The 23,634-nt window shown below is 44.6% G+C and overlaps 1 protein-coding gene across 2 annotated transcripts; it reads right to left on the reverse strand.

Annotated features, from left to right (window-relative positions):
• Nucleotides 1-1,976: 1,976 nt before the first annotated feature.
• Nucleotides 1,977-22,713, reverse strand: LOC102448088 (amine sulfotransferase-like). 2 transcript variants are annotated; one of them, XR_012902646.1, is made up of 7 exons: nucleotides 22,556-22,713; nucleotides 20,281-20,452; nucleotides 11,872-12,080; nucleotides 9,966-10,092; nucleotides 7,027-7,158; nucleotides 6,026-6,206; nucleotides 1,977-2,217 (listed from the first exon to the last, which is right to left on the reverse strand). XR_012902646.1 is itself a non-coding variant. In XM_006123235.4 (7 exons), exons 2-7 carry the CDS (start codon nucleotides 20,441-20,443, stop codon nucleotides 2,093-2,095), a joined length of 900 nt encoding a protein of 299 aa, XP_006123297.1. In that variant the 5' UTR covers nucleotides 20,444-20,452; nucleotides 22,556-22,713; the 3' UTR covers nucleotides 1,977-2,092. The 2 variants fall into 2 exon arrangements, 1 of the variants encoding a protein (XP_006123297.1); XM_006123235.4 differs by having other exon boundaries at nucleotides 7,064-7,158.
• Nucleotides 22,714-23,634: the final 921 nt, after the last annotated feature.

The following is a 23,634-nucleotide window of genomic DNA, read 5'->3' on the forward strand; positions in this document are numbered from 1 at the left end:
GGGCCTCCTGGATACTGACAGCCCCCCGATGGACCTCCTGGATGGCAGCCTGCAGAAGTGTAACCAGGGTCGCAGCAACGCATCCATGAGAAGCACCAGAGTGCACAGGGGCAGCTCTGGCTCCATGTTGTAGAGTGCTGTGGTGTCCTGAGTGAGGGCAACCAGAGCATACAGAAACACAAATGCTTTCCTGTCCCTCATTGAGGTAGGAAAGCAAGCAGGGCAACCTAAGAACCGGCTGCCCAGGGCAATAGGGGGTGTTCCTTTAAGCACAGGCCTCAGATAGCCTCAGGCAGCAGCCCCACACAGTAAGTCCACACCTGATGTCCTGCTCGATTAGGTTCCGAATGGTCTTAAATACAAATCAGAGTCCACTCAGTGTGGAAACGGTATTTCAAAATAGCAAAACGCTATTTCGAACTGCATTTTGTGTGTAGACGCGTTATTTTGAAATATCTTATTTCTAATTAACTATTTTGAATTAAGTTATTTTGAAATAACGCTGTAGTGTAGACATACCCACTTGTATTTAGTGCAGGTTACTACAAATTACATGGGAATTTGGAAGATACTAGCTCATGGGCGATCATGTCAGAGGCCGATACACCCACACAGATAACTACACTATCTCTTTCTTACCTCTAGGAGATGCAGGTGAGGCCAGCTCTTCTGCCTTTTGACACGTTACCATCTCATGCTGAGGTGTCAACACAGGCATTTGTGCTGTTGAGCTTCTACTTGTTTTAACAGTTGAATAGATAGCGTATCTAAGAGCATCTCTTGGGTAAACATGAAAAAAAGCAGAAACAGAGACTCCAGAGATACCAGGCGGGAGGAAGCAAGTTGAAAAGCAGAAGAACACTATCAAGGCTGATAAATAAAGCAAGGAAAGTCCCTTGCCATGAAAAGTTCCTGTTGCCAAAATGTAGCCCAAAGACAGACACATCCCTTAATCAAAGTAGCTGCCCTGTGCAGAATGCCAGAAAACTGTGGCAGCCTTTGTTTGAAATGCTCATGGAAATGTCACCACTCATGGAAATGCTCTTTTAGTCTACCAAGAGGAAGGGTCACTAAAAAGATTTGGAATGGCTTTCTCCAGCTGCTCAGATGGACAATAATAGGTAGATATATCTCTAGTAGGGATGTAAAATCTCATTTATTTGGTTAACTGATTGAAGGATGGTGAGGAGAGGGCTGCCCCTTGTCTGGCCTGGAGCGTCCCCACCCTCCATCTACTATGGCCTACTCTCAGGACTGGGAGTGTGTTTCGGTCAGTGTGTATGAGATAAGAGGGTGACCAACACTTGAGTGGGGCTCTTGTGTTAGCTGGAGACAGAGCGCTGACCTAGAGCAGTGCAGCACAGACACTCGGGACACTTCGGGTATGTCTAGACTACATGGCTCTGTCGCCAGAGCCATGTAGATTAGTTTACTAGACATACTCAAATGAAGCGGCGATTTAAATAATCACCGCTTCATTTAAATTAAAATGGCTGCTGCGCGGAGCTGAGCCAAGCCGATCAGCTGTTTGTCGGCTCAGCATGCTAGTCCGGATGCTCCACGGTCGACATCAAAGGCATTTGTCGACCGCCCCGTTATGCCTCGTGGGATGAGGTTTACCGGGAAAGTCAACAAATGCCTTTGATGTCGACTGCGGAGCGTCCAGACTAGTGCGCCTAGCTGACAAACAGCTCAGCGCGGCAGCCATTTTAAAGTAAATGAAGCAGCGATTATTTAAATCGCCGCTTCATTTGGGTATGTATAGTAAACTAATCCACATGGCTCTAGCGACAGAGCCATGTAGTCTAGACTTACCCTTCATGTCTGTCTGCAGGCTGTTGGTATCCAGGCTGTCAAACACAGCCTCAGGGCAGATCAGGTGCTGAGGTTTGCAGGACAGTTGGGACAGAACAGGGCACCTTTCCTTAGAACTGGGTTTTCACCATAATGTGCAAACACATATGAGAGGTACAAAATTTTGCAGATTTCAAATCTTTAATTGCACAGCACAATGGATTTTTCTGAACACCCGTGACAGAGATATTTTCATTCCCTGTGGTGTACTGTCACCTGTCTCCAACTGGAGCCCACACTAGAGATCTTCATGAATATCCCAGATGAACTGGAAAGGCAGCTCTTTCATTTTTCCCTTAAAAACGCTGTCAAACCTTTCACTCTGCGCCACAGTCATTGTGTTCTTCCAGTCTCCAATGGTCCCTGGGGCAGGAGACACAGACGGAGAATTGGGGATTAGAGGCCACTTGCGGATTTTATTATAATCTCAATATCACTTGTGCAGGTAAGAAGCTGTGACTGCTTCTGGTTGGGTTCAATTCCTTTTCTCCCCAGACAGGCCCTTCCTCTCTCAACCCCCCAGAACTTAGCTCCCTAGCTCTTTGGAGGTATATTTCCAAACCTGGAGGGCTGGACAAATACAGTAAACCACTCCCCCCCCCCCCCCTCGGATGTTTTTTCCACTGGAGCATACATCTCCTCTCTGACCTGCTCTTTCTAGATACTTTCACTCAATCTGCTTTATATACCGGTAGTTTTATATAGCTCAGTTCTTATCTCCTTGTACTGATTTATGTCACTGCAAATATTAGAAGAACAATTTCTAAATACTGTAAGCTGTTTCAACATAGATTCAAAATAAGACATGCAGTTTTATTTTGAGTTCAGGGTGTTGTGCAAACACACCCTTAGATCTTATCTATGTGGTTAATTCCATGCTCTAAACTATTCTTAGAAACAGCAGAGACAAATCAGTTCCTATATCTCTGTCACATTATTGGATTATGAGGGGAGCAGCCAGGTCACTGCTGCACCTATGGGGGGGTCTTCACTTCAAAAGTAATACAAAGGGGGCCATGTAAGGGGTCAAACAAAAGCTTACTTTCTTCTGATTCTGTATCTGCTCTTTATATATCTGTATAATGTCTGTGTGTGGAGTTAGGGATCTGTACTTTGTATGGGGACTGAAGTCTCTCTGTATGGGCTTTACTAATGGGCTAGGAATGTTTGCCTATGGACATGCTAATGAGCGAAGCACCAGGGAACAATGGGCCTATGAAGGCCAAAGACACACCTGGCCACTGGCCTTGTGGCTCTCTAGCCAGCCTGGAAGAAACCAGGAAGGAGGTATAAATTTGCCACATGGCCATCTCCATCTTGTACTCAGCTCAGCACTTCATCCCAGAGGCATCAGTGTAGGGATCGAAGAGCCGGAAAGACCTGTGGACCCATCCTAACCTAGGATGTTCAACAAGGACTTTTAATCCAGCAGCTATAACATCTCTGCTAGAGCCTGCATCGAGAACTGGGAGATTCGATGCATGTAATGTATTATCCTTTAAAAACCTTACTCTCCTGGTTTTCTTTATTGTAGCAATAAACCTTTAGCTGTTAGATGCTAAAGGATTGGCTCAGCGTGATTTGTGGGTAAGGTCCAGAAGGTAAATTGACCTGGGATCTGTGGCTGGTTTCTTGGAACTGGACAGAACTTGTTCGGGGGAGGTGAGATTGGGTTCTAGACCCCTCACCTGTGTGAGAGGCCCAGGGCCATCTGGGGCATGGATATTGCTAGGGTGTCGGAGGGGTTTTGCTCGTGAGGCTTCAGGCAGGCAGCTAAAGCGCTCTGGGACTGATTTGTGGCCTGTTTGGAAAGGTCTCCAGTCTGGGGGCTGTAAGGAGCCCCGAATTTGAGCAATTCGCCCTGAGCGGATATCCTCAGCTGTGCCCAGACCAGGCCCAGTCCATCACAACCCCCATTTGTGAAGTTTCACAGAAGCACTACACAGAACTGCTTTCCGTTTTCTTTTAATGTTCACGTATTATTAATTTCTTGAAGAAGACCTTTCCTTTTACAGGTAGCATAAAATGAATTTTACCTTCTAAGGGTATGTCTACACTACAAAGTTAACTTGAATAACAGCCGTTATTTTGAATTAACTTTAATAGCGTCTATACATGCAAACCGCTATTTCAAATTTAATTTGAAAGATCAGAGCACTGAATTTGAACTTTGTAAACCTCATTCTCTGAGGAGTTAGGCCAACTTCAAAATAGCTATTCCCAATTAAGTGCTGTGTAGACACTTAATTTGAATTAGCTGACCTCCAACCCTTCCCAATTTCCCCTGGTAGCCACTCTGGGCACAATCAAGAAAACTCCTCTCCCTCTGCCCCAGCCCCAGGACCCTTAAGGGGTAGAGTCTGGCCACTGGGCACCTGCCAGAGCCAGGTTTGCCAGCAGCCTCAGCCCTTCACCCACTGGCCGCACAATAGCAGCCAGTAGCAGCCAGCCATCCTGCACCCAGTCCCCCTGGACCCAGGGGCAAGCCAGGAGCCATGGATGGTGCGCGCCCTCATGGACCAGTGCAGAGATCATGGACCTCCTTGAGGTTTGGGGGGAGGCCCCCAATGTCCATGATCTCCTCACTAGGCAGAGGAATGCGGCCGTCTACGTGACCACCATGGCCAGAAAGGGCCACAGGTGCATGCAGGAGCAGGTGCGCCTCAAAGTGAAGAAGCTGCGGCAGGCATACACCAGGATCACCAGGGGCGGTGCCGCAGCAGGGGCTGACACCTGCCCCTACTTCCCCACCCTAGAACGCATCCTGGGGGGCGGGACAGCCCACACCACCACGGGGGACAGTGATCCTGGACTGGAGGGCCTGACCAGTGTGCGGCAGAAGGGATATCGCTGAGGGTGCCACGCTGGCAGGACCCCCAAACTGTCCCAGCACCGGAGTCAGCAGGGTCATCCGGGGAGGCCACACAAAGTAAGTGTCATCACCATCCCCTACTCAGGGGAGGGAGAACAGAGACCCCGCACGTGGCCCTTGCCTACCATACATCACGCAGCAACCTGTGCACGTGAGGGCACATGCCGTGCCACCCTTAGGAAGGTGGCTCCAGCTGAGTGACACCCAGGGGCTGTGGCCTGATAGGCACAGGTGTCTGTGAAGAAACCTGACACGGTCCGGACCCTGGGGCAGGACACAGCAGGACACCCTCCCTTCACACACCCCCTCTACACAGAGGCAGGTGGCATCTCCCCCCACCTCAGTCAAACTATACACAGCACAGGGACATGGGTGCAGTCTCAGGGCACCTCCCAATCCCAGGGATAGCTGGACATTCCGAACATGACCTCTGGGCAAGCACAATGGTTCTGACGGTGCAGGACACGGTCATCCTTTCCTCACAGAGCGGGGGCTGGGCTTCACCCACTGTGTCCCCAGGGAGAACTGACCACTTCTCTTCTTTCTCCACAGCCGCACCACCTGCACGTGCAGGGCGCACCACCCCACATGGGACATTCTCCCACACCCAAGGGCTCCGCAGGAACACCACAACACTGCAGGGGTACCACGAGCAGCAGCTGGCGGACCTGTGAGACCAGACCCGCATCACAGAGCAGCAGGCGCAGGAAGAACAGGAGTTCCAGCGGGAGCTGCTTGCTCAGGGTTGTGCCATCTCTGCCCATCTGCACACCCTGGTGCAGAGCGTGCTGTCTCGTGATGCTCCTGCGCCTCTTGCCTCCCCAGTTCCCGCTCCTCCTCCCACTCCCTTCTCCCCCTCCCGCCTCTCCATCCTAAACCTCCTCGTTTGATAGCCTCAACACGACCTAACCAGGATTAGGAAGATTATATATTGATTAGACTTGGCTGCCGCTGCCTTACCTGTGTAGATGTGTTAATTCGAATTATTTTAATTCGAATAAACTATTTTGAATAAAGTTAACTCGAATTAACACTGTAGTGTAGACATACCCTAAAAGAGCTTATTGACAATTTTCATTTGTTGAAATACTGATAGTTTTATCATTGAACCCTTTCACCAGTTTTTGTCCAGCTCTTTCTAATCAAACTCTTTGGAAATAACAGTAGTAATTCCCTAAATCCAGTTATTTCCCAAGCACAGAAAGTTGTGTTTGGAAGTCCTTGGTTGATAGCCTCAACATGACCTAACCAGGATTAGGAAGAATAAATATTGATTAGACTTCGCAGCCGCTGTGTTACCTTTGCGAAGGAAATGTCCTTTGCCTCGTTCCAGGACACTTTCTGGCATGTTTTCATAATTTGCTCTGGCATCCCTTTTCATGTTATCAAATGAAGCCATTTCCACGACTGTGTCCAGTTCCTTTCCTGTTAGCTGCTTTCCTAAGAATTTGCAGATTTTCAGCACGGCGCCTCTGAGATCCTGAAATGAACATTATTTTAAAGTGAGTTTCCTAGCTTTAAGAAATAAAAAAACTAAATAAAGAGACTGAGCAAAGGCTAATGGGATCCTTAAACAAATGGTGTAAAATGAAGCATAGGGTTAGAGCACTGAAGAATAAAGGTGACTTCTTCGTTGGGACCTTCAACTTTACTACATAATTTCATAAGTAAGATTTTCATTCACTATGGGCATATCTAGACTACAGAGAAGATCGAACTGCTACTGTTGACCTTCCAGTGTTAGAATTAGGGGGGTCTAATGAAGACCCATTAATTTAAACTGAAAGGGGCACTCCAATCCATGCCAGTAGCCGTACTTCCATGAGGAATAAGGGAAGTCAAAAGGAGAGTATTATCCCTTAGGTTTCTGAGGTGTGGGCAGCACCAAAAGCTGAGTTAAGGTACTTCATCTTCAATCATGCAATTATAATAGATGAAGTTGTGTATCTTAATTTAACCTCATCCCATAGTGTAGACATACCCTATCAGTGTGTAAAGTAGCATGAAAATCTGACAGAGGAATAGCAAGGCAAACCATTACAAATTGGAAGTAGGTGAGATCTGTTATGATATAGTGAACTAGGCATTTACATGCTATTGAATGTCAAACTGAATTAAGCATCTTACCCAATTACTCTGATTCTTCCCCCTTTGCACATACTTTTACAATGACACTCACTGAAATCACTGAGATCAATGTACCTTCCTCTGTGAAATCAATGAAACGTCTCACAGACTAAAGCACAACTCAGCATAAGTAAGGGTGGTAAAAACAGGGAACAAGGGAGGCATTAGTTTACTGTTTATCTGAGCTATAAAGTGATCGACTGGTCTCACGTTCTTCATCTCCTCAAAGGTAAGGAAGAGAATGTTGAAGTCATCCCTGTGAGTGAACCAGCCTCCGATGTGATCTAACCATGAGCCAGGAGACGCTTGGGAAGGAGAATATAGAAATAAAAGTTAATGATCTCAAAGAGAAAAGCCATTCAATTATTGGCATGTTTGCATCCCAGAATGCTCATCAGCAGACCTGACCATGTAGAATCGAGGGAGCATAGGTCCTTATTTCAGATTTTTTCCCCTTCTCCTGCTGGGGGGATATTTGGGCCCTTGAAATATTATTCCAGGTATGTTCTTATTCATAACCTTTTCCTAGTTTACTTTCATATTAAACATGAGATACAGATCATGCCACATCAATCTTCTAATCTCGGTATATGACACCAGATTTTTTTTTTCTTAAGACAGACAGACAGTTACATGTTGACTAATAAAGGTTATACTTTTACCTCTAGAACCCACTGGCACCACAGAATTGTGTTCTCACCTGGCACAACATATTTCAATGTTTATGTTCGGATTAATTACTTATAGAACATTGTGACGGGCCAGAGACGGCCCGCATGGAGGAACACCAAGGGGGGCTGGGGGAGGCAGCACTTACGGCCGCGGTGCCTGGCTGCGGGAAGCCGGCACGCGGCAGATGCCAGCCGCGGGAGCTTCCCCCGCAGCTGGGAAATAGAGCAGCGGTCTGTCTGGCTCCCGGCGCGTGTCCGCCGGGGGAGGCACAGAGGCCAATGAGCCGGGCAGGGCAGGAGCGTGCACACTGACGCAGGAAAGGCGGCGCGCTGGCGTGACGTCCTCTCCGGTGAGCCATTTAAAACAGGCCTGCCAGCAGCGCGGGGGGGGGGGGTACGTCCTTGGTGGCCGGCTCCCGCAGGGTTTGGGGCTGGGCTCGGGGAGACGCCACCCCGGGGGACTCGGATTCCCAGTGAGGACCCCCTGAGGCGAGGGGTCGAAGACATCCTCGGCGGCTGTTCGCTGACGAGGCCGGATCCCACGGCGAAGGACGGACTATGCCCTCATTGAGCAACCGAGCCACGGTAGGCTACGGGGACCCCATGGGGAGGCCGACGGGTTCGCAGTGGGGAGGAAGCAGCCCGGGGCAGGGCCCTTTTGGCGTCCGTGGGTGGACGCGTTTCGGGAAGGAATCCCATGTCCGCCGCACAGAGAGCTAGTTGACCCCTGCGCTTAGGGCCCCGGGCTGGGACCTGGTGGAGACGGTGGGCCCGGGTCCCCCTCCCATCCTGCCATCGTCGGGAGCTGCAGGGCGCACCAGCGCCAACGAGCTGGAGCCACCGGCAGAGACCGCGGGGAAGAACCCCGCTTAAAGGGACGGGCAACCTCAGGGCTCGCAGATCCCCCGGACTCGGCTGAGTGGGGTGATCGCACCCAAAGGCATTAAATTGAACTAGACTCCAGGACCAACGGGCCGGAGGCCAGCGACGGGGTCCGCCGAACCCCTCTCCCGGGGCGGGAGAGGGTGATCGCACACCGCGGCAGTCACAACCATATTTTAATTGCTTTTGTAGATGAATGACCCCAAACCCAGAACCAAATTGATAGAATCCAACAATCTCTGAACATGTGGCCAGTAGGGACCTTTGTGATCATCTAGCCTGACTTCCTGTGCAATGCAGGCCATCGAATTTCTCCCAACTAATTCCTAAATTCATCTTTAAGAATAACATCCAACCTTGATTTAAACATTGCCAATGATGAAGAATCCAACACAAGACTTGGTAAATTTTTCCAGTAGTTAATTATGCTCTCAGTTAATAGTTTTGCCTTATTTCCAGTATAAAATAGTCAAGCTTCAACTGCTGGTTATTGACTCTGAAAAATGGGGGCAGAAGATAATCCAGTTGCCTTCCTTGGTACATTTGAGTAGGACCACAGTGCCAGACAAAGGTAACTCATAGTAGCACCCAGGAGGTGCACTGCCCCTATGATCCTGACAAAATTTTGTTTGCTAAATGCTCACTCATACCCCTTGCCTCTTCCTCATAGTAGCCCTCCCTGAATCTCTCTCCCTTCAGGCACCAGTTGCCTATAGGACGATGGAAGAGGGCAACTTGGGCCCTAAGGCAGCCCTGGACATTCACCGAAAGCCTTGGATGAGCCACTGGATGAGGCCCAAGATGTGATCGGTGGGAGAAATAATGGACACACTCATCCTAGAATAATTGTTATGGGGCCTCTCCAAGAATATCTGAGTCTGGGTCAGATGCCACCACCCCCAACGGTCAATGCAGAGAAGCTGACCAAGAAATATATGCCCCCCAGACAGAGGGGGCTGACCCTATGAAGACAATGACTTGGGGGGAAGCCAGAGGAATCTGTTCCATGGAAAGGCCTGGACAGGAAGGAGGAACCCTGATGAACACCCAGTAGACCCAGCATGATAGTTTGCTGGCACTGTAGGCAGCTAGGACACAAAAGCAGGATTGCCTGGATATGGAATGCAAAGGTCCGAATCTTATGGCTAGTTTCATGCTGGTGTGTGGACAAAGGGATAGAGGCTGTCCACCATCCCAATAAGGGTGGGGAAGAAACCCCTGAGGGGTCTAGTGCACACTGCATCCGCCTGCTCACTCAGCCATAGGGGACAGGTAAAACCTCATGGGATGATTCCAGACGTACAGTGTATGCATACTGATAAGATGTCATTGATGCGGTGCACATGACCGTGCAGCTTCCCTGCAATTCTTTTTACATAAAACCTCTATTGTGAACCGTGGGTGTTAGTGCATTACTTGAAGCCTTTGACCCCCAGCTGTGAGTGGACACCAGGATTTTGAAAAGCTCCACCTTCTATGTAATTTATGCCAACAGTTAGCTTATATAGACTGTGGTCAGTGATGAGGTCATTGCTCTTTACCAAGAAATGATGCCTTACCTTTCCCGGCTAAAAACTTTTCCAGAAAACTGTTAAAATCTGGTACTTTCTCAAGACTGACAACAAGGTTGGAAAAATGAAAATAGGAAACCACGACATCCTTAGGGTTTCTGGCAACATAAATAACCTGCAAGGTAAAAACAGTGACAATCTCAGACGTATTACATGGACACGATAAACCTAAAAATCTGTAGGTTTAATACTATTGCTATTTCTGCAAAGAACCCTTAAAATCTCTGCGTATGAGGAGGATTAAAAAACGTTCTTGATACTATAGTTTAACCTGCTTTTAAATAAATGATTCTTATGTGCCTTGCCAGCACTTTCTGCACAGTCAGGGTCACTACTGCACTTCTTTAATTCCAAATCCTCTCCTGCCCATGTGCAGCTGTCTGTAGCTGATAGTACCATTGGCCTCATTGGGATTCATCACTTTTGTAAGCACAGCAGTAAGTTTTCTTAGAAGTGGTTCTTCAACTGTTTTAATTGTTTGTGTGGGTCTTTTGCAGAGCAGGAAGGCAACAAAAATATTTAAAAATCATGGAAGATGTAACATTAAATAATCACTAATAATAACATGGGCTACAGTTACAGGTGTACTACCTTAAAAGAATGGTAACTTTTTAATAAATGGATTAGCTTTTGTTTTCCTTTTTATAAACAACCACTATCAAGTGAATAACAGATGTGTATTGTGTTTGATACATTATTTCAGTGAAAAAAGTATCCTCAGACTAGAATCCCAGTAAGCATGAATTTGCCCCTTTTTCATAAAATTGTGGATAGAGCTATTTGCAGACAATTGCAATGTCTATCATGTTTAATAAGTCATGCTAAAATGCTTTGCTGCCCACCTTGACTATTTTTTCCAACAATATTTTACCAAATACACATAAGCAAGATTTTCCTATGTCTATAGTTAAAACTGTGCTTTGTGCATCATAAGAGATGTTGTTCCACTGATTTTTACTGTAGTCTTTCTGCTTGGGAGTCAGGGATTGAGCAATAAAGCAATTCAGGAGGAAGGTACCTATGGGTATGTCTACACTAGCCCCCTAGTTCGAACTAGGGGGCTAGTGTAGACATACCTTTTGGGATTGAGAGGTTCACTGATGGAGCTCATGCAGAATAGGGTTCTTGTTCTGAGCATCTGTTCCCCTTACTGGAATGTTTCTGCAACTGAGATAAAGAAGCTGCAAAGAGGGTCTCTCACGGAGAAGTGGGTGCACTGCAGCCCCTGTCATGGAATATGTAGATGGAAACTTAAGAGATTGGCATTGCTCTCATGAGGCAATTCTCCCTCTTCCTCTGCCTTATGGCAGAGTGGCACTGCGCACCTTCAGTGGGAAAAAGCTCAGTGTGAAATCCTGTCTCCGGGGTAGCCTTCCTCTTGACCTGCATCTGGCCCAGGAGAGCTCCTGTTCATTGGCAAGGAGTCTCATGATATTTCAAGATGCAGGAGACATAAAATATGGTTAAGAGCAGAGCTGACACTTACATAGCTACAAACACCACCACAACAAGAACACTGCAATTTACATATAAGAAGCAGACTATAAAGATCATACCCATCAATATTGCTCTTTTCAGGTAATCTATCATTATGCAGAAGGAACTCTGTTTCCTGGCCCAGACACCAAGCACAGCAGTTCTAATACAAATGGGATATCCATGGAAATTGGGCACTGACGTCCTGAGGTCTAGATTGAACTTTGTTTCCCCCTTCTCCCTTGGCAGGCTTTAGGACATAGAATAGGCCTTTGGAGGAACATGAACCCCATCCGTATTCACGGGAGATATACTTCTGCAAAGGTTGTTGTGGGAAAGGCAGACAGTCTGGCTCTGAGAATTCAGGCTGATTTACTGCTGAAAGCCAGAACTTTTCCTGGATAATATTTTCACCTACCTTTCCTCTCCTGTTCCTGAGATCTCTTGGAACTAAATTGTAAGGCAGGTGAGTAGCAAAGAGCCGAGGTGATGGACGATTGACATAATCAACATTACGTAAGTTATACTCCAGCCATGGAACTCTGTGTATTAGATTTATATTTTCTGTTCCATCCCGATGGCCTTCATGATAAATCAGGCTCAAAATATTCTGACTCCACACAGTTCCTGGGAAAAGAAATACCCTTATTTAAAAGAGCTTTGATGCTAAGTTTGTTTTAATATCATGTAATAATCTTCCATGGTCACGATCTCATCCAAACATTGTCACATTTTGCATTATACATGAAATACAAAGTTTGTATGAAAGGGACACTATGATATAGTCCTAATTTAAATGTATACCCCAAATTATAAAACATAGTAAGATTCCATAAAAATAGCCACCAGGGCTTAACAACCATGTAAAAGAAGTAGTGAGAGAAAAAGGGCATCTTTTAAAAAGTGGAAGTCCAATCCTAGTGAGGTAAATAGAAAGGAACATAACACAGCCAAATTAAGTGTCAGAATGTAACAAGAAAAGCAAAAAAAAAAAGATTTTGAGGAACAGCATGCCAAAAACTCAAAAAGTAATAGCAAAATGTTTTTTAAGAACATTAGAAGCAGGAAGTCTGCTAAAAAACCAGTGGGGCCCGTGGACGATCGAGATACAAAAGGAGTAATCAAGGACGATAAAGCCATTGTGGAGAGACTAAATGATTTCTTTATTTCAGTCTTCACAGCTGGGATGTTCGGGAGATTCCTAAACCTGCACCATCCTTTGTGGGTGATGAATCTGAGGAACTGTTCCGGATTGAAGTGTTATTAAAGGAGGTATTGTAACAAACAGAAAAATGTAACAGTAACAAATCACCGGGTCCAGATGGCATTCAACCAAGGGTTCTGAAAGAACTCAAATGTGAAATTGCGGGACTATTAACTGTGGTTTGTAACCTATCCTTTGAATCAGCTTCTGTACCCAAGGACTGGAAGATAACTAACATAACGCTAATATTTAAAAAGGGCCCTAGAGGAGACCCTGGCAGTTACAGAATGGTAAGTCTAACGTCAGTACTGGGCAAATTAGTTGAAACAATAATAAAGCATAACATTGTCAGACATGTAAAAGAACATAATTTGTTGGGCAAAAGTCAACATGGTTCCTGTAAAGGGAAATCATGTCTTTCTAATCTATTAGGGTATGTCTACACTACTACCCTAGTTCGAACTAGGGTGGTTAATGTAGTCATACGAACTTGCAAATGAAGCCCGGGATTTGAATTTCCCGGGCTTCATTTGCATGTTGCCGGGCACCGCCATTTTTAAATGTCCGCTAGTGCGGACTCCGTGCCTGCGGCTACACGCGGCACGAACTAGATAGTTCGGATTAGGCTTCTGTGGAATGAGGTGTACAGCTAGTTCGGAATAGGAAGCCTAATCCGAACTATCTAATTCGTGCCGCGTGTAGCTGCGGGCACGGAGTCCGCACTAGCGGACATTTAAAAATGGTGGCGCCCGGCAACATGCAAATGAAGCCCAGGAAATTCAAATCCCGGGCTTCATTTGCAAGTTCATATGACTACATTAACCACCCTAGTTCGAACTAGGGTGGTAGTGTAGATATACCCTTAGAGTTCTCTGAAGGGGTTTACAAACTTGCGGACAAGGGGGATCCAGTAGATTTCCAGAAAGGCTTTGACAAGGTCCCTCACCAAAGCCTCTTGTGTAAATTAGGTTGTCATAGGATAAGAGGGAAGATCCTTTCATGGACTTAGAACTGCTTAAAAGACAGCAAAAAAAGGGTAGGAATAAATGGTAGATTTTCAGAATGGAGAGGGGTAACTAGTGGTGTTCCCCAAGGATCAGTCCTAGGACCAATCCTATTCAACCTTTTCATAAATGATCTAGAGAAAGGGGTAAGCAGTGAGGTGACAAAGTTTGCGGACAATACTAAACTGATCAAGATACTCAAGACGAAAGCAGACTGTGAAGAACTTCAAAAAGATCTCACCAAATTCAGTGATTGGGTAACAAAATGGCAAATGAAATTTAAGGTGGATAAGTGTAAAGTAATGCACATTGGAAAATATTACCCCAACTATACATACAATATGATGGGGGCTAATTTAGTGACAACTAATCAGGAAAGAGATCTTGGAGTTATCGTGAATAGTTATCTGAAAACATTCACACAGTGTGCAGTGGCAGTCAAAAAAGCAAATACGATGTTAGGAATTATTAAAAAGGGATTGAAAATAAGACAAAGAATATCTGACTGCCGCTATATAAAACTATGGTACACACACATCTTGAATACTGCATACAGATGTGGTCTCCTTACCTCATTAAAAAAGGTTCAGAAAAGGGCAACTAAAATAATGAGCAGTTTGAAACAGGTCCCAAATGTGGAGAAGCTAGAGAGACTGGAACTTTTCAGGTTAGAATAAAGGAGACTGAGAGGGGATACGATGGAGTTCTATAAAATTATGAGAGGTGTGGAGAGGGTGAATAAAGAAAAGTGATTTACTTGTTCCCATAATATACAAACTAGAGGAAGTTTTTCTTTACACAGCGCACAGTCAACATGTGAAACTCCTTGCCAAAGGAGACTGTGAAGGCTAGGACTATAACAGAGTTTTAAAAAGAGCTAGATAAATTCTTAGAGGTTAGGTCCCTAAAAGACTATTAGCCAGGGGGGTAAGGAATGGTGCCCATGGCCTCTGTTAGAGTCTGGACATGGATTGCAGGAGACAAATCATAGAATCATAGAATACTAGGCCTGGAAGGGAGTCCAGTCCCCTGCCCTCATGGCAGGAACAAATACTGTCTAGACCATCCCTGATAGACATTTATCTAACATACTCTTAAATACCTTCAGAGATGGAGATTCTACAAAATCCCTGGGCAATTTATTCCAGTGTCTGACTACCCTGACAGTTAGGAACTTTTTCCTAATGTCCAACCTAAACCTCCCTTGTTGCAGTTTAAGCCCATTGCTTCTTGATCTATCCTCAGAGGCCAAGATGAACAAGTTTTCTCCCTCCTCATTATGACACCCTTTTAAATATCTGAAAACTTCTATCATGTCCCCCATCAATCTTCTCTTTTCTAAACTAAGGGTACGTCTAGACCACATGCCTCTGTCGCCAGAGGCATGTAGATTAGGCTACCAGACATAGGGAAATGAAGCGGCGATTTAAATAATCGCCGCTTCATTTAAATTTACATGGCTCAGCGCGATAATCTGGACGCGGGGGTGTCGACATCAAAGGTATTTGTCGACCACCCAGGTATGCCTCCTGGGCATCAGCTGTTTGTCTGCTCAGCGCGGCAGCCATGTAAATTTAAATGAAGCGGTGATTATTTAAATCGCCGCTTCATTTTCCTATGTCTGGTAGCCTAATTTACATGCCTCTGGCGACAGAGGCATGTAGTCTAGACGTACCCTAAACAAACTCAATTTCTTCAGTCTTCCCTCATAGGTCATGTTCTCTAGACCTTTAATCATTCTCGTTGCTCTTCTCTGGACCTTCTCCAATTTCTCCACATCTTTCTTGAAATGCAGTGCCCAGAACTAGACACAATACTCCAACTGAGGCCTAACCAGCGCACAGTAGAGCAAAAGAATGACTTCTTGTGTCTTCCTCACAACACACCTGTTAATGCATCCCAGAATCATGTTTGTTTTCTTTGCAACAGCGTCACACTGCTGACTCATATTCAACTTGTGGTCCACTATAACCCCTAGATCCCTTTCTGCCGTACTCCTTCCCAGACAGTTGCTTCCCATTCTGTATGCATGAAACTGATTGTTCATTCCTAAGTGGAGCACTTTGCATTTGTCTTTATTAAACTTCATCCTGTTTACCTCAGATCATTTCTCCAATTTGTCCAGGCCATTTTGAATTATGACCCTATCCTCCAGATTAGTCGCAACCCCTCCCAGCTTGGTATAATCTGCAAACTTAATAAGCATACTTTCTATACCAATATCTAAATTGTTGATGAAAATATTGAAGAGAGCCGGTCCCAAAACAGACCCCTGCGGAACCCCACTTGTTATGCCTTTGCAGCAGGATTGTGAACCATTAATAATTACTCTCTGAGTACGGTTATCCAGCCAGTTATGCACCTACCTTATAGTAGCCCCATCTAAGTTGTATTTACCTAGTTTATTGATAAGAATATCATGCACGACCATATCACACACCTTACTAAAGTCTAGGTATACCACATCCACCACTTCTCCCTTATCCACAAGACTCGTTATCCTATGAGAGAAAGCTATCAGATTGGTTTGATATGATTTGTTCTTTACAAATCCATGCTGGCTGTTCCCTATCACCTTGCCACTTTCCAAGTGATTACAGATTATTTCCTTAATTACTTGCTCCATTATCTTCCCTGGCACAGAAATTAAACTAACTGGTCTGTAGTTTCCTGGGTTGTTTTTATTTCCCTTTTTATAAATGGGCCCTATATTTGCCCTTTTCCAGTCTTTTGGAATCTCTCCTGTTTCCCATGATTTTCCAAAGATGATAGCTAGAGGCTCAGATACCTGCTCTATCAGCTCCTTGAGTACTCTAGGATGCATTTCATCAAGCCCTGGTGACTTGCAGGCATCTAACTTTTCTAGGTGATTTTTGACTTGTTCTTTTTTTATTTTACCTTCTAAAACTACCCCCTTCCCACTAGCATTCACTATGTTAGGCATTCCTACCGACTTCTCGGTGAAGACCAAAACAAAGAAGTCATTGAGCATCTCTGCCATTTCCAAGTTTCCTGTTACTGTTTCTCCCTCCTCACTGACCAGTGGGCCTACCCTGTCCTTGGTCCTCTTGCTTCTAATGTATTTATAAAAAATCTTCTTGTTTTCCTTTGTTCCCGTAGCTAGTTTAAGCTCATTCTGTGCCTTTGCCTTTCTAATCTTGCCCCTGCATTCCTGTGCTGTTTACCTATATGCATCCTTTGTAATTTGTCCTACTTTCCATTTTTTATAGGACTCCTTTTTTATTTTTAGATCATGCAAGATCTTGTGGTTAAGCCAAGGCGGTCTTTTGCCATATTTTCTATCTTTCTGACACAGTGGAATAGCTTGCTTTTGGGACCTTAACAATGTCCCTTTGAAAAAGTGCCAACTCTCCTCAGTTGTTTTTCCCCTCAGTCTCGATTCCCATGGGACCTTACCTATCAGCTCTCTGAGCTTATCAACATCCGCCTTCCTGAAATCCATTGTCTCTATTTTGTTGTTCTCCCTTCTACCCTTCCTTAGAATAGTGAACTCTATGATTTCATGATCACTTTCACCCAAGCTGCCTTCCACTTTCAAATTCTCAACCAGTTCCTCCCTATTTGTTAGGATCAAATATGAAACAGCTTCCCCCTCGGTAACTTTTTCAACCTTCTGAAATAAAAAGTTGTCTCCAAAGCAGTCCAAGAACTTATTGGATAGTCTGTGCCCTGCAGTGTTATTTTCCCAACCTATATCAAGATAGTTGAAGTCCCCCATCACCACCAAATCTTGGGCTTTGGATGATTTTGTTAGTTGTTTAAAAAAAGCCTCATCCACTTCTTCCACCTGGGTAGGTGTCCTGTAGTAGACTCCTAGCATGACAACAGCTTTGTTTGTAATCCCTTTTAGCCTAACCCAGAGACTCTCAACACTTCCGTATCCTATGTCCATCTCCACCTCACTCCTAGTTTGTTCATTTTTAATGTATAAGGCAACATCGCCTCCCTTTTTTCCCTGTCTATCCTTCCTGAGCAAGCTGTACCCTTCCGTACAAACATTCCAAACATGTGTATTATCCCACCAAGTTTCTGTGATGCCAACAGTTTCTTAATTGTACTTATTTATTAGTACTTCCAGTTCTTCCTGCTTATTTCCCACACTTCTTGCATTTGTATATAGGCATCTAAGATCCTGATTTGACCTTGCCTCCCAGTTTTACCCTGGCCCTCCTTTCTCTCTGCCATTGTAGCCCATGCTCCCTCCCATTTCCAAACCATCTCCCAGGTCTCCATGTTCTTCACTTACCTGTGGGCTTTGCTCACCTGTCCCCATCGAACCTAGTTTAAAGCCCTCCTCACTAGGTTAGCAATTCTGTATCCAAATAGGGTCTTTCCCCTCCTCAAATATCTTTTACCTAGGGTATTCAGGTTCCCCATTGAAAGATAAATTATTAGATATTTTTTTTCTCCCTCCAATATTGCCTAAATGATGCAACAGTGTAGCTTGGATGTATTAAGGCCACTTATGTAGAATAAGAAATAATGAAAAATCCTGTAGTAGAATTATAATATTAAGTTCAGTTTAGTGGTGATAGTATCATTGTGTTTCCTGTGTTTTACCCTGTCAGCCACCCTTCCTAATTAACTTTTAAAAAATATGCATCCAGGGATCTGTCGGTGTCTTCCACAATGTTATGGTAGAAAAAGTCCAGAGAAATCACTGATGTATTAACGTCACTATTATTCAAGGTAAAATGTTTTATTCTTTATTCTTTGGACTTTACAACAGTGGCCTGTCTCTAATGAAGAAATAGGCTTTTGCTCTTTCATGAGTTTAGTGGCTTATGGGTGTAAGTGCAGAATACATGCATAGCAATTGGTAAGGAGTGAGGAATACCTGACCCAGATGGTGAAAAAGGGAGAGAAAGACTCAGAACTGCCAGTGAGGCTTTCAGGACACACTGATGAGTTAACTGAGTATGATTGAAGAGAGACAGATTGATGATTGCAAAGCAGAGATTGAGAAACTTTTTTGGATAGGGAGCTGCTGACCCACACAAAAATCAATCAGGGGTCATACACAAATGAAAAAAAAAAACCCTCGCTGATGTGGCCTCTGACTGAGAAAGAGAAAGACACTCCCCAATTTCCTCTTCCATACCAGAGCCTAAGGGGGGACCACCCCAGCAGATTTTGTGTGCTCCAGTCCTATGGTGGGCATGCAGGGGTGGGGGTGGGGGCTGGAGTGCTAGAATAGGCTCCCTAATGCTTGGGGGGGGGGGACCCTGAACCTCAGAGACTAGATCCAGGCATGCTAGCGGATGAATGCAGCCCCTGGGCCTGAGGTTCCCCAACCCTGTTGTTAATCACAGCCATACACTCAAAGGCAAAATAATATATAAAGGCATAACCAGATTGCAGACTCCCAGTGACACCCATTCAAAGTGCTGATGAAGGACAATGACAGAAGCAACCTTGGGATAAACACCACTTAAGGATTAATAATTGCTAAATGACAATGCACAAGCCATAGACTTGAATTGGAACGTATAGCTATGTGTGTAGGGAGTATTGCCATGGTTCTTTGGCTTTATCCTCTACAACTTCGGATCGCAACCAACAGATCCCCACTCATGCTCAATATCCCTGGCCATTAGATTGATTCAAGCTGCAACAGACTGGTAACTCTAAAGCCATCTCTATGACCTCTCTCTCTCTCTCTCTTTCTGTGTGTGTGTGTCTTTGTGTATGATAAAGGCATATACTGATTTTTAAAGTTGTATATTCAATAAACATACTGTATTGCCTTTTCCCCTCAAAATTTCCTGTGTGCTTCTTAGAAGGATAACAGCATGACTGGCTATTACAGAATAATCAGTGGATTTACTGATAGTATCTGAAAGCACCTTGTGTGGTGGTGTTTCATATTACTGTACAATGTTCTGTGTACAATGGGATACAGAATCCATCTTCCTAAGCTTCTCTCAAAGGAGTTTGTTCTCTTTTATTACAAATCTAAAGCTGTAAATAGTTCTCAATCCGCAAAGACTAGAATTGGTATTATTCGTGCTTTAAGAAAATATATCACTGTCATATCTGAGAACAAAAATTGGATAATCTGAGTACACGGATATGGTAGTTCATCTTGAATATTGTATGACAAGATAGGGTTCAAATTTGAATGGTTGGGAGATTGTTTAATTTCAAATCAAAACAGCTGTCTCAGTGGAGGAATGTGTTTATACGCAAATTAATTAGTATAAGCAGTCACACCATCCTCCCTTTCCATCAGCTTAGTGTTCCCAAAATATTGATGACATAAATGGTTGCACTAAGGTGAATAAAAATAGTAGTCTATTACAAAAAATGAATAGACATGCTTCATTATAATACAATGTTGTAAATAGCTTTTGACAATATTAGCCAAGTTCTAATACACTTTGCAGATTATCTCTGAAGTGTTAAACTTCTGCCACTGCTTAATCATGGGGATGAACTGAGACAATGTCTCTAATAAATTGGTGGCAGTTAAAAGATTTTACACTGCTACCACCAAACATAGATCATAATGGTGATCACAAAGGAGCAGAGCCCAATGAAGGATTCAGACAAAAGTCAGAAATGAGTTTCCTACAGAGAAAGAAGCAATCAATCTCACCTGATTTTGGAAAAGTAACCACACATACATCATTGTCTCTGATTTCAAAATCCTCCAGTGAATCTATGTATTCAGCTGTGGTAGTGTCTTGTGGAAAATAATATCCTTTATGTTTGAACATATATTTATTTGATGGCTCCATTGTTTGTTCAGTTTCACTCATGTCAAGAATCTGCAGATTAGGAAACACAGTTTTATATCGTTTTTACTTTGGTATTATCTATCTTTCAGGACAAAAATTTGTATCCAATATAGAAAACCAGATCCCGTTAGCAAATTGAACAATAGGATATAAATTGCCTTTTTAGCACCTGGCATGAAAATTAAATATCTCTTGCAACTAAAACTTCTGTGAAATGCATTGTCTTTTAATCATTTGCTTGTAAGAAGCATCTGATATTGTTAGGCATCACTACTGCCTTAATGAATTGTGTAACTTCTCAGAATGCACATAAATGGGCTCTTAAAGTCAGAGCTATCCAAGGAACTCCCTACAAAGTTGAATGCTTTCTTTGAGCTATGACTTACTCCTTAAATACAACTGGAATAATGAATCATTGTTTATCTGGAATTTTGTTTACACCATCTTATTTCTGTTTTCCTCTCACTTCCATGCTATGTCTAGACTGCAGACTTCTTTCGGAAGAAGCTTTTCCAGAAGCGAACTTAAAAATCTTCTTCCAAAAGAGAGTGTACACAAAGACAAAGTGCAATGAAAAAAGCGATCTGCTTTTTTGAAAGATAGCGTCCATGCTGAGTGCACAAACTGTTCTAGGCCACTTTGTTTTATGGGTTTCGTAGCTGTAAAGCAGGGAGCTCGTAACTTTACCTCCCTGGGAGCTGTAGGGCTTGTGTCAATGGACCTTGTTGCCATGCAGTGTGGGAGGAGCCCTGTGCCATGGCTTTGGTGCTGGGGCTGTGAGGTTGAGGAGAAAGGCTGCCAGGCTCCTTGCTGAAGATCCAGCGCCCATCTCACAGCTTTGGCTGTCACCCTGGGCCAGTGTAGGGCTCTAGCTGCCACCTGGCTCCCCACAATGAGCCAGGTTGTTGCCATGGCTACCAGCTCACTGCCAGGCTATTGCCCAGGCTTCTGCCTCCCTTCTGGGAAAACAGCTGCTGCCCAGCCCCTCAGTTCCCCTCTCCCTCTGCTCCCGGATCCCTGAGGAGAGCCCAGCTCCTGCCCTACTGGCTCCCATCTACCAGCCACGTGACCTCCAGTCTCCTGGCTTCCCACAGTTTGGTGTCCAGATGCTACCTGCCAAGAGTCTGGCTGCCACCCTGTCTGCCAGCCCCTGACTCCAAGCCAGGAAGCGGTTCAATGCCCTAAGCAATTGCTTGATTTGCTCACGCCTGGTGCTGGCTCTGCCTCCAAGTTCTTTCTAGCAACACTCTTAGCTGTCTGCAGAGTAACATTATTGTCACTGCGATGGGGCGAGCTCCCCACACTGCCCTGCAGGAGCCAAGTGGGACCAGGTGGCTCAAGGCAGCTACTTAAGGAGAAGCTCGTCTGTGTGGGACAGACAGGGATTCTAAAAGGCAGGAAATGGGAAGTAGAGGGGGCTACAGGAAGGAGTCTGCAGTCGGCCTCTGAAATGACACACGCTGAGATGCTGCCACGCAGCAGGGCTGCTGTCATTGTGAAGATTCTTCTCCCTCCTGTTTTCCCAATGCAATCAGCTTCCTGGCCAATTGTATTTTATTTTACTATTTGCAATAGTGTTGTCAACTTCAATTATTCTTTTAACTTCATTCTGCACCTCAGGCTGCACTGGAAGCTCCAGGGAAGTTTCCAGCTTGAGGGTCCCTGCAAAATGGCTGGTCTAGGGCAGTCACCCATACACAGGCGCACAAGAGTTACAACCTTTCTGCACTGCTCAAATGCCAGCACTGCTGTGTAGAATGGCATCCAACCAGCCAGATGTCACAGCTACTCTTGTGCACAAACCTGTGTCTGCCTTAACTATTCCATCCACTTCTACTGTCACAGCAGAAAATAGCAGTGATCTATTAAAAGCTTCATCACTATGCTGATACAATAAACCAAGTGATGGCATTAATACAATGCACGATGTTGTTGTGATTTCTGTATTAGATAACCACACAAAGCATTTCAGGATCAGATTCCCATGCATCTCAGTTTCTTGCTACAGAACTGTGATGGAAAATATTTACACTGCATACACTCCACTGCAGAACCCTGAAGGATATTTATTTCACTCACAGATTTACTCATGAAGATGTTTTAGTAATCTATTACACAATAAAGAATATTTACCTTGTCTGCTTAGTTTCAGCTGCTCCGAGACACACGCTCAGGCTCCTTCCTTCCACTTGAATAAAGAAGATGGTGAATCACTCCTGTAAAAGGAGAGTAGTTATAGCTGATGTGTAACCTGTTTGAAGTTTCATGGATCTATTTGGTTGTTTTTTCTTTTAATCTCTTTCAACCTTTGAACTCAAGATAAACTTCTAGGGGAAGATTTCAAAACAGATAGTTCTAGAAATGTGAAACATGGCAATATGACGCAAATTCCCTGGACACGTCTGAATTAAAGAACAGGAAAATTATTAAAATAATACCAGCTCCTGCCCTAAGTTGCCAGTGTGCTTACCATGCCGCCTCCCTGTCCAGTATCACCCAGCACCTTATGCCCATAAATCCCTTATGCCCAGAAATCCCAAGACATCACCACAAATCTCTATGCCCAGTACCTTCCCAGCCACACCGGCCACTGCTCCCAAAACTGCAAAGCATCTCCTATTCCTGAGGGCATTTAGCACCAAAAAAATAAATTTTCTCTTCACAGTATTTTAAAATTCTGCTAATTTTATTTTAAGGAAGCAAATGTGAAGAATCCATCATGGGAGTGGCAAGCTCAGGCCACTGGCAGTGTGAATGTGAAAAATCACACTTCAGCTCCCCTCCTCCCCCAACTCACGCCCCATACACTCCTCTCCTAGGAAAGGTATATGGCCCTGAGGCATCTCTGGAAAGTATTTTACATGGGAAAGGCCTCGAGGAAGCATTTTACATAATTGAGATCAGCCATGGCCCATGACACAAAATCTATTTGAATGGCAAAAAAGAACTAAACTAGAAAAACAAGAAATAGTCTGGTAGTACTTTAAAGACTAACAGAACATGAAGATGGTATCATGAGCTTATGTGGGCACAGCCCACTTCTTCAGATGACCAGAGCGTTGGACGTCCAGAAATAAAATAAATAGGGGAGAAAGGAGGGCATGGGGGAAGAAGGGAAAAAATGGCAGGGGGACAAAAAGAGGCAGTGGATATAAAAATATCGAAGGGAAAGCTAAGCTGGAATGTAACAGGGTGTCTCCAACCACTCAGCA

The sequence above is a fragment of the Pelodiscus sinensis genome, chromosome 3 (assembly GCF_049634645.1).
Source record: "Pelodiscus sinensis isolate JC-2024 chromosome 3, ASM4963464v1, whole genome shotgun sequence".
In the NCBI taxonomy this organism is placed as follows: domain Eukaryota; kingdom Metazoa; phylum Chordata; order Testudines; family Trionychidae; genus Pelodiscus; species Pelodiscus sinensis.

What these genes read in the sequence shown, in the direction of transcription:
- LOC102448088 (XM_006123235.4), bottom strand. Translation starts at nt 20,443, where the DNA reads ATGAGTGAAACTGAACAAACAATGGAGCCATCAAATAAATATATGTTC. An exon ending in GGTTACTTTTCCAAAATCAG is followed by an intron (nt 12,081 to 20,280) that starts GTGAGATTGATT and finishes TTCTTTTCCCAG; the next exon opens with GAACTGTGTGGAGTCAGAAT. An exon ending in AGGACATTTCCTTCGCAAAG is followed by an intron (nt 2,218 to 6,025) that starts GTAACACAGCGG and finishes CTCCTGCCCCAG; the next exon opens with GGACCATTGGAGACTGGAAG.